We start from the raw sequence: 11,733 nt of genomic DNA, 5'->3' as shown, positions 1-11,733 counted from the left end.
CCCCACCCCACCCCCCGGGTCATATATGTGATAGACTAGACAATTTATGTATTACTGAGAATCGATATTCCCACTCCTTTTTCCTTTTTGGTGCAGGTAACATAGTAAAAAGTGAGAGGGCAATGATTTTCAACTGATTATGTTGCGATTCTTACCTAGATATCAGTCATAATGTCGCTGCTTGCCTATTAACTACAGGATGTTTACTGGGATGGAAGGTTCATAGGTATAGTTAAAAGAAAAAGGGCAAGAGAAAACAATTATCGAGACGGACTTTTTCTTTTCCCCAAGTCCATCTTTCATTTCAATATGTAATTTCTCCTAACAAATATCCAGCGTGAACCAAGCCACCTCAAGACAGTAGGCCATGACACTGACCTTGTCTTACGAGCTTGTCACAAAATATGATGTGCAAAATAACTAGTTAGAGGATTAGACAGCCCATGCATTGCAATCTAGGACAGTTATAGACACAAGGATACCTTCCTCATACAAGATATTCTACCACATCTCATTGCCTATGATGCTCACTTACTATCCCATGTAACCCTATTCCTTTATCTGTTCCTTGAATATAACAATACCAGAAATAATGAATAAGCTAGAACCCTTATTGAGAATTGCTCAAACTTATTTAAGCCCTCATATCTATCTTCTTTGTGCCATCTCCGCTTTGAGCACTCACACATGTAAATTTTATCTCATCTCACAATCCTCAGGTAAATATTTGTTGTGGTTGAAAACACGATTAAGTAAATAACAGTGTGCTCTGATCTCTCTAATAACTTCAACTTTTATATAACATGGTCATACACTTCAACTTGGTATTATGTTTGAGTCTCACCGTCACCCACTAAAAAAAGAAGCCACAGCTGCTTGGTCCATTAAAAAGATCAGACCTCCACATGAGGGAGCGTGTTGAAAACATAATTAAGTAAACAAAAATGTGCTCTCTCTAACAATTTAAGTTTTTAGATAGATAGCTTCACACTTCAACGACTTCCAAGAGAACTAGTCAAGCAATTAAGAGGAATTTGTTGAATGCCATAACATTGTAAAAGAAAAATCGAAAAAGAGAAGCACCAACCTGCATACTTTGGATGGTGCCCCTCCAGTGGCCTCTTCACATTTACTGAATGACCTGTCCCAATAGCATTGGGCCTTCCTGTAACTTCATTACCATTGGTACTACTTGTACATTTTGTGTCCTAACACAAACAAGATTAGCTTCAGTAAAATTGCACTATTTATTCAGAAAAAGTAGAATATTCATAAAAAAAACAGAAGACCTAACCTTGAAAAGGTTATACTTTTCCACCCACTTTGACTTTGTTAAATAGCACAATATTAACCTCTTCAAAGTCCTAGAGTCTTCTAATTTCACCCCTGGCAATGAGCTATCGAAAACACCTTCTGCAAGAAGTTTCTGGAAGGAAGACAAATTCTCCTCAAAATGAGAGCTATTGAACATGCTTTTGAGACTGCAGATAGTGAAACAAGAGAAACACAATCAGAGCTCGGCGAGGATGAAGAAGGAGGACGAAGAAGAGCAGGAAGAGGAAGAAAATTTGATTCTTGCCTCCCACTGAAATTGATTTAGTTATTAATAGTTCAGTGTTGTATATGTTATAAAGACTTCCGACAGAAAAGGATACAAATACAAAGTAAATTCTACAAACCTATCTGGGGGTGCAAAAGAATCAACAGGAGCTAAGTATTTTAGTAGTTGCTTCTGTTCATCGCTTGAGAAATGCGTCACGAACTCTTCATAATTAAGTACATCCTGAACCATATTATCATAATTATATAAGTTCTGAAGCATTGCAAGAGAGTATTGCTTGGACCTGTATTGATAAAAATTAACAATTGACAAGAGAGCCACAATCAAGTTCAAAATTTGCCAAATATATTCCGACTTGGAGAGGAAGCTAATCCTTGCAAAATGCAAGATATATTTGACATTTTCAAATGATAATCAAAAGCAGAAAACCATTTTATATCTACAGACGAGCAAAATTCATGAACACAAGGAAATATTCTGGAATACGAAATGTATTCCAGATGCAAAGACAAGTGTGCCTTGTAGGAATTATTCCATGGTTATATTAGATGAAACTAAAAAATATTTGTAATGAAATCAAAAAGCAGCAACTGACCTTCAGGTCTATATGGCACAGTGGTGAAGTATGATGTCCAAGAATGTGCAATTTTTCAAGGTGATCCTTATCCCTGCATTTAAAAATAAAATCAGAGGATGGAAAGCACACATCAAGGAAAAGACAATGGTTCTAAGATCTTGGAATAATGAAATTATGGTAACCAATGCCAACACAAGCTTGAATTATGGCATCTGATTCCACCACAATCTTACTGCACAATTAGTAATTATAATGAAATACCATGTTCCAGAGCATGTGCTGGTCTGATTTATATATCTTCCTGATGCATATTGATTCTTTTGTGGAGCCACATCACAACTTACATAAACAGGATATTCATGCATTTAAAACCTCATATCCATTTTCTTCCAGTCTAACACATGCAGCAGCACTTCTATTTCTCAAGACATTTTTGCATGCTATCAAGATTAAGAAGAAAGCACCTTTTAATCTGGTGTTGTTCCATTCCCTGACTTTTAGGCTTCTTGGTTATCTCCGTGCCCAGATTTGGTAAATTGACACCCCTATTAATATTTACAGGTGGGGCAGACAATCGTGAATAAGCCTCGTTTACATAATGTCGCTTGTTATTAACTGACAGGGAACTGCCTTCTGATTCTTCTTCTCTACCTATTGAGTTCGGATGTCGAATAAGCACACTTCCATGTCCAATCTCAACAGAGACCATAGGCTTGTCACTCTCAAAAAGCAAATCCTCTTCAGAAGATCCAGAGAAGTATGAAGATTGTTGTTCATGTAGGATGGTACACAGGTCTTTAGTGAGCTTTTCAACTGAAGAATGCTTTGAACGACTTATGCAGGTTCTCTTCCTTGAAGGCACCCTTGCTTCCCATTTGTTGGATTGGGCAGGGCCTGATAGCACAATTAAGGGGAAAATATTTTATGAAGCCATAGAATCTCCCAATTTTGCAAGAATACAGTGAGTGTTGTCTTCAACTACGAAGTGAAGGTTAGAATGAACAAGAAAAGTACAAAGTATAAACAAAGAACAGAACAGAAAAGGCGAGAGAATGTATAACAAATGTGGTAGGGAAGAAGATACTTTTCAAAGTACCTTCTATGATTTGATTGAGAGAAGAAGAGAAAGGTCTAGATTTTACCACTAAGTTTTCACTAGAGAAGGTACTAACCCTGAGTGTAATATTGGTCATTCAATCAAAAGATGTAGAAAAGAAACTCTGATCATCACAAAAAATGACAGCCTACAGAATATTTCAAGTAGCTCATGAAAAAAGATATACAGAAACATATCTACATCTTGATGAATCAAATAATTCAGTTCCAATATTTGTAATTCAATCAAAAGATGTAGAACAGAAACCATGATCATCACCAAAAATGACAGCCTACAGAGAATTTCAAGTAGCTAACAAGAAAAGATATACAGGAACATGTCTACATCTTGACGAATCAAATAATCCAGTTCCAATATTTTCAAGCTTTTGTAGTTCGTTGGCTCTGTTCCAAACTTCCAATATCCAGTTTTTGTAGTTTGTTGTCTCTTTGGAAATAGAGCCTGCATTAATAAATTAATTACCTGTCAAATCACTTGCTTCAGTACTACCAAATTGTGCAGAGCTCTCAGTGTTTGAGATGGCGGATCCAGAACTTGACCTATTGCTTGTATCTTCATCTAAACCCTTAAGGAAACCCTGATAATAATCAGGAGGAGTTCTAACTACAGTATTATCATGATTTTGCTTTTGTTTCAACACCTTTGCCTCTTTGTAATTCAAAGACATGTTTTTGACCCTACACACCCTATAATCTTCTAGATCATCAGACTCTGGTCTTGCATGCAGAGGAGTATAATTTGCCAATGTTCCTTTTGTTCTCCACCGAGATCCACATGCATTGCACAATATTGGCTTTTCTGGAGGCCCATTACGCCAAAGTGGGGTGCCTGCAGCAATACGCTGATGTTAAGAGTGTATTCTACGTAGATACGGAGGGAAGAAAGAATGGCATCTGAGAATGGAAACTAGAAATTTCACACACAGTACAAGAACATTCGCACATCCCTGCAATAATAATCTTAAATATGCAATGTAAATTTGATCACTTCTATTTTTAATCTTTTTCTTGGTTTGCTTTTTTCCATTAATTGGAGGAGGGGGGACATTAAGAGGCAAAAGGTTCTTGAATTTCAAAAGTATGGAAGAGAAAAGAAGGATTTGTGTGAGAATTTCATTCAGAATTGCTTTGTACATTAACAATCCCAAGAGCAAACCTCTCCTTTAAATGCATATCAAAAACTTCAACTATTCTGATGTAAATGAGAGACCGAAAGTTTCTGTAGAAAAATCCATAAGCATTGTATTGGTCCAGCTACGAAACAAAAGTTATACTGGCAAAAGAGAGAACATCAAGGAGCAAGAAAACAAATCATGGAGATGGAGAACAAAGGGCGCATCTAAGCAATAACAGGAAAAGTTTATTTGCCTATCATCTCATGGGCAATGAACACTGGAGCATGGAGTTTCCTTTTGAGAAAAGCAGAGAGTGGTATAGCTGGCTACTGCAATGCACCGTAATAGTCACTTAGTATCCAAATAAATAGAAAAATATACAAGGTTTCTTTTTCAAAAGGGTCAACAGTAAGGTAAATTAGATACTAGCAGCTGCTTCCATATATTTTTAGAAAGAAAGAACAACAGGATAAAGCACATAAGTGATAATTGTTGTCAAGAGAAGTAAACTAAGGAAATTCTTCTTCACCGTACAACAAGACAACCAAAGGTCCAAACTTTTAAAGAACAACCAAAACAAGTCTAGAGCACCATAAATAGAAGCAAAAAGCTGGATTGAATTTGAACATCAAAAGTAACGGCATTGTGTGGACTTCTAAAGACATTTGCTTTGGGACATTATATTTACCAAACAGTGTGACATCAGTAAGAACTTCCTGTAAACCCAAGCCGAAGACATAGCTATAGGCAACCCACCAGTTTCACCTCATCTTCCGAAACATGTGTTACCTAGGTTGAGCACAAGCTAAAAAAGTTTTTCCCAATGTCAACTACTACTTTAAGTAGCACCAGCAATTGAGGGGAAAGCGAAACTTAACAAGTCTTTTCTTAGACAAGCTGAACTATGAAAGTTGCAAGCGCGGTAGATTATGCAGCAAAAGACGAGATAAGATCTCAGAAGATATCACTTACAAAGTTACTATCTTCGTGATGTGCTGCATCAGACTAGAGCAAATGAATATAGAAATTCATAGCCAATTACAACTAGTTATCGAGTAGTAGTTGATTGACTTGATTGATTGATTTTGGTTGTTAAGAACATATCATAAGTTTGTTAATGCAAACATTTGACAATGAGAGGCCAGAATTACAATGTTAAAGACAGCCCAAGGAGGATAAACACTGATTAACCTATCAACTTGAAACCAACGAGCTCATTTTGTGAGGTAAAAGAAACACAAGAGAACACTACAAGCCTTTGATCAGTGAACACTGATGAAGAATGTACTACTGGCGCCTACTGCACCAGAGACTTGAATCCAATGTTTCTTTGAAAATATGAACGAGTAACAATCAAGCCACATATATGCCTGAACAATCACCCTTCAATTATAAAGATCAGTAACATGAACTTTGAAAAGACCATTCATCGGTAGGCATTTTTATGATGTGTTCATTATTAGAGAAACTATAATGTAAAAGAGCAAGAATTTCATTGGCACGAAAAGTGAAACCTGAGGAAGTACATTTTCCACATTTAGAAAGGGAACAAAGAAAAGAAGTACAGGACGAAAGTTTGGAAACATCCCCAAAATACATTAACCTATGAAAACGAAACGAAAGTTATGCTGTGTTCATGATTAATGGATTCATATTCACCTCCATAATTCCCAGTTCTCCTTTAGATTCTTAGCAAGTTTTTGAGCAAATATATTCTCCATAAAGGAGTTGACGGATTGGCTAGTACACAACATAGTGATGAGGGATACAGAATGTTGGCTAAACAGAAACAATTCAAAACCAAATTTTTACACAAACCCAATAAATTAATCTAGAGATTTAAGTGAAGACAACAACATATCCAGTGAAATTCCACAAGGGGGTCTAGGAAGGGTAGAACGCGCAGACCTTACCCCTACCTCATTGCGATTAAATGAATGTACAAGCAAAATAAACTCATACAACACATATCACTCATCAATTTTTATTGGTCAGTGATCTCTTCCCTTATGAAGCAACCAACATATAGTCATCCAGTTCAATAATTGAACTACTAAACTAATCCAATAAAAGGAACAATTTTATAAGCCAAAAAGACTCTTTTTTTCCTTAAGATTAATAAATTTATGAGAAGGATAAAATACATTGAATAACCAAAAACTCACTTGTAACACCACAATGATAGCAAGGTCCTTGCTTTCCCATCTGTTCAATTTCTTTTTGCCCCTTAATTCCAGAAAAATATAAAACTTCAAATCTTTTTTTGTTTCCTTTAGAAAATTTCACAGTAGTAATAAAACGAAATATCTATAAAATTTTCTTTTCAATATCTTATATTTGGTATTTATATATATATGTTACTGGGTATCAAAGCTTTTCTACAATGGAAACACAAAAAACCCAAGAACAGTCTGTATAACAAAAAGTCCCAGAAAACCCACTGAAAAAAGGCAGTTATGAACAGGTAAAAAAGGGATTAAAGATGGGATTTTTGTTTTCAGCTGAGAATTTGTACAATCAAATGAAGAAGAAAAATGGGTACTGAAATTTAAAGAAATTTTATGAACATTTAGGAAAAAGGAAGGTGAAATGTGAACGGAAAATGGGGTTCTTGTTGTTTTTGTAAATGAAGTAATAATACAAGATGTTTTGGTTTCTCTTTTTTTTTTTTTTTTGAGTCTTTCTTTGGTGTTAAATCTTCTTGAAAAGTTGTAATCCCTCTTTATTTATTGGAAATAGAAATTAATTTTTGTTTACTATTTTTAATCTTTGAGTAAATAAACTTTATTGCTTAATGTATGAAGAATATTACTGCTAATGTCCTTGTTGACTATAGGTTATTCTTGATAACACCCATTTAAAGTGTTTATATTGTTTTTGCTAAGAGTTACTCTTAAAGTAAGGATCAATATTAGGATATTTTTAAGTTTTTTTTTTTAAAAAAAAAGATAAAGTATAAGAAATTAATAATTGTAAGAAAACAAAAAAGAGAAGAAAGAAACAAAGGAGTTTGTTTGAACCTTTTTATCAACCTTCTGTCTATATTGATTTCTGATAAGTAAGAACATCTGTTTGGTTAGTTTAATTTATTTATCTTATTTTGATTTAGCATAAAATTTTAAAAATATAAATAAAATTTTATAATTTTGAATATATTTTTGTATGAATATATTCTCGTAGAAAATTGAAATTGAAAGATTTTTTAGAAAAAAAATACTTTTTAAACAAATAAGATAAAGAAATTGTAAAACAGAAAAAAAGTATTTTTTTTTATTCCTATATGGCTTGTGATGACATGAGGTTGATTAGTTTAAGTTATCTTAGAGTAGTAGGTCTTTGGTGCAATTTGTGCTTTAGTTATTGGTTTTTACTCTTCACAATCACAGCCAGACATTTTTGACCTTTAGATCTCTACTCCTATAAAGATTATAGTATAATTATAGGGTCCCACTCATTGGCATGCACTGACTAAGTTCTCATTTTTACAAAGTCTTCAATTAAGTGGTTGTCAACATTTATGTCTCATATATCATGTATTTGAGAGTAGTGTGTTGTGAACATAAGAGAGTTGAAACATAAAAAGTCCTTAATTTGGAAGAATTGTGTAGTTATTTCAAGTATCCTTTCACTTTAGACTGTTAATTCAGTGGTGAAATCATAAGAGGTAACAATACTTTCACAATAATGGGATTGAAAAAAAGTGACTGTATATGTTATGAAAGAACAAAATAAGCAATAGTTGATCTTTACTTAATGAGAATTGAGTTATTTCCTCATGAGTTTGAGACTTTGATATGATACCAAGAAAGATCCTTCATCACAAATTTAATAGATGATCTGAAAGGGACAGCCAGACAGATTTTTTTCTCCTTCTTACGTGCAGATCGCCAAAATCATGTCATATATTTTTCTCAAGAAAAGCTTGTTTCAGCAAAATATTTATCCTATTCTAAAATTACGCGTTTTTATGTAGGATCAAACGGCTTTTGTTTGATCGAGGGGCATTGTGTTCTCTCCTTCAAGTTGCATTTTCTCTATTGCTTCGGCTTTCATGTTTATTGGGTTGAAATAGTTGTCAATTCTGAAAGCATTCACCCATCAAAGCACCAGGAGTGGCACATAAAATCAGCAAGGTAATAGAGTGTACTCTGAAGCCAACACTACTATGTAATATTCCTAATACCTTGAAGGTTTAACCGTATAATCGAATAAAAAGCAGTTGAACGTATCTGCTACTTTGCACCAGTACAGATATCGAATAACTCTGTCTATCAAGGCTTAGGAAGATGAAAAGATATCACTAACCTTTTATTTACCAATGTTGGGATTTATACCTTGATATTCCATGATTTTCATTCTACTTTATTGACCACTACGTCACACCCTTATGTAGTAAGTTCTTTTCAATTTTTTGAATAGTTTATCCACTCAATTCTTTTTGCTCAATATGTTTTTAATTGTTACACCAACTTCCAACTTTAAGAAACTACTTTCTGAACACCTTATTTAGTCCTGTTTATTATTCAAAAAATATGTCTTTTTTTTTAGGACCCATGACAAAAGACGTTCCAACTCCCAAGGTTTTGTATCATTATTCATCAAACCTGCTCATGACTAGTTTCTATTTGGACCACAGACAAAACAAGCTCTCAGAGCCTTTCGATGAGATTATTGTGGCTTCCCTCTGCTCCTACCGCAGTTCAGCTTGGTACTTGGTAGTTTCCATCGCCATGAAATTTAACGGCGGACTTAGAAAACCATGGTGAACATTCCACTTAATAGTCCATCAGCATGCTTCTGAATTAAGCATGAACATAGAGTCATAGACACAAGTAGTAGTCTTCACTGCAAGCAAGTAAACAACAGGGTAAAATTTGAACAAGTCAGTTTCCGCTAGCTTCTAATTCAAAGCTTGCCCCTAGCGAGTCACCAACATTTGGTGCAAGTCTCAAATTCGATGAAACGGTATAATTTATGGTCGTACCTTAAGGAACGTCATCTCGCTTTTAAGAATAGTACATTTTGTGTGATCCTCATGCTATCTAAAATCAACAAACTTGTAAGTGTCATTTGAATAGGCTTCTTGTATTATATACGATCGGTACGTCCCACTTCGAGATGAATTTACCCCGAATGTACGTGAAGTGATAATGGGTCTTCTTTATTGCAAAGATTAAAATTAAAATCTATTAGTAATTGAGAGTCTCGAGTGATACTTCCAATTCCAATAATTTATTGGGCAAACAACACAAGCTCACTAGTCTAGCTCTATGGCGCCAATATGTATCGGGACTCAAGTGATTCATCGAAGCAATGAGGCTGTTAACATTCAATTTTGACTCTTATTTTTTTTTCTCAAGCTTCTGAATTAATAAAATATCAAAATACCTTTATTCACTACTTTTCTTACGACTGTCACTATTTAATATTTACTATTACTGTTATCGTGGTTATCACATTTCTATAAATACTAATAAAATTATATGTTTTATTATTGAAGGTACGGTTATCTTTTTACACCTCTTTTCATTAACAATGAATTATCATTACCTTATTTCAAATGTTGTATTTATTAAAAGGAATTTAATTATAAGTAGATATATTGTATTTTTATTTTAAATTAGCAAAAATTAAATCAATATTTTTTTGAACTTTGTATATGACTATTACTTAACTAAAAGTCCAACATAATTTGTATTTAGGGTTAGAATCTTTTCTCCTTTATATTTTGTAGTGCATGGCCTTCTTATTGTCTTTCTTTGTTCTATTTTTAGAATGTTCCAAACGTTTCTCATCCCAAAATCAGAGAATATTTCACCATTTTTAAGTAAGGTCTCAAGTTTTATACCAAATCACGTGTTGAGACTCACAGATTGTATCGTTCTTTTGTCATTATATCATTTCACACATTCATATATCGATTGATAAATCTATTAAAAAAAAGTAGGATGAAATATGATCATTAAACAATAATTAATTTAATATAAATGTATACAATAATTTTGACATACAACTTCATATATTTTTTTAACATACAAATACATTATGAAGCAATACCTAATAACAACCTAAACAAATGCCCAGTGACAACGGACCGTTCACGGGACAGTGTCATCCAGTAATAATAAAATTTTATAAGTAAAAAAACTAAGCATGTAAAATTATGTATATATATTGGGGTAGCTATAGCTATCTTTAATATCTACCTTCTTCTATTTCTCATTTTCTGCTGTAGCAAGATTTTTTTTAAAATAAAATTTTCATTTCTATTATATTTGGCATGGAAGTAGAAAAAAAATACTATTGAAGAATATTCTTTGTTTTACTCATAAAACATCAACATATTCATCTTCGGTCTTTGAATTGGTAGTGACCTAAGAATAGGTTCAGTTGAAATTATTGAAGTTGAGGGTGTTGCTTACAAAGATCATGTGGATCTTGGAAAAAAAGAAACCCCTAAATAATTAGTAGTATGAGAATAGTTTGTTCTTGAATGAGCCAACACAATAGGATCTTGAACGAACAATGGCTTTTGCAAGAAATTGACCAAAATCCACTATTTATTTGTCACCTGTTAAAAGACAAAAGTTCCACATCGGTGATTAATGAGATGGGTGGACTCCTTATAATGCTTGGGCAATCCTCCTCCCTTTGAGCTAGCTTTTTGAGTGTGAATTGTCATAGTGGTTCTTGGTAACTTTGGTCAATTTCTTGCAGAAGTCTTTATTCGTCAAGGTCATGTTGTGTTTGCTATTCAAGAATAGATTATTCCCATTATTGCTAATTCTTTAGGGGTTTCTTTTCCAAGATCCACGTGATCTTTGTGAGCAACACCTTGATGTTTTCTTTCCTTTGTATTTCAATAATTTCAACTGAACTCTGTTCATAGGTCACTACGAATTCAAAGGCTGAAGAGGAACACATTGTTTGTTGATGTTTTATCAGTAAAAGAATATTTTTCTTCAAGTTTTGGCTGTCCATTTTGATATTCTTTGTGCTCATCTCATGTTTGGACCTGAAAGTGGTAAGGATAGTTGGAAATGTTTGGCCTTTGTGTTCGAATTGGTGAATGGAGATCAAGAACAGCAAGGGTTGACAAGTTTCTTGATATATATATTTGAGAAAGAAGGATGTATGATAAGCCTCCTGCAGATTCACAGTTTATTACACATACAATGGGGAGGGTGTTAACTTCTCCAACACCTCCTATTAGTACTAAAAGGTATGAGACTTTGTTTGAGGAGTTATTTGGGCATTTATACATGATTTAACGGCCCCTTCATCGATGCTGTTAAATCTCAGAACTGAGGGAATTCTGAATCTTGATATGTCTGCATTTTTGTTGGTGACCTCTTGTTTGGGAT

General features: G+C 33.9%; 1 protein-coding gene across 1 annotated transcript in view; it reads right to left on the bottom strand.

Moving 5' to 3' along the window:
* LOC107023215 (GATA transcription factor 26-like) overlaps positions 1 to 7,040 on the bottom strand; it is an 8,474-nt gene extending 1,434 nt beyond the window's left edge. Inside the window, exons 1-7 of the mRNA XM_015223833.2 lie at positions 6,535 to 7,040; positions 3,718 to 4,083; positions 2,603 to 3,032; positions 2,157 to 2,229; positions 1,680 to 1,783; positions 1,295 to 1,481; positions 1,088 to 1,208 (exon numbers count right to left, since the gene is read on the bottom strand). Coding sequence (XP_015079319.1) covers positions 1,088 to 1,208; positions 1,295 to 1,481; positions 1,680 to 1,783; positions 2,157 to 2,229; positions 2,603 to 3,032; positions 3,718 to 4,083; positions 6,535 to 6,574 — 1,321 coding nt within the window. The 5' untranslated portion in view covers positions 6,575 to 7,040. The remainder of the gene's footprint in view (positions 1 to 1,087; positions 1,209 to 1,294; positions 1,482 to 1,679; positions 1,784 to 2,156; positions 2,230 to 2,602; positions 3,033 to 3,717; positions 4,084 to 6,534) is intronic.
* Positions 7,041 to 11,733: the final 4,693 nt, after the last annotated feature.

Source organism: Solanum pennellii, chromosome 6 (genome assembly GCF_001406875.1).
Source record: "Solanum pennellii chromosome 6, SPENNV200".
In the NCBI taxonomy this organism is placed as follows: Eukaryota; Viridiplantae; Streptophyta; class Magnoliopsida; order Solanales; family Solanaceae; genus Solanum; species Solanum pennellii.
Note: the sequence above shows the minus strand (reverse complement) of the source record. Positions and strands in the feature narration are given on the sequence as shown.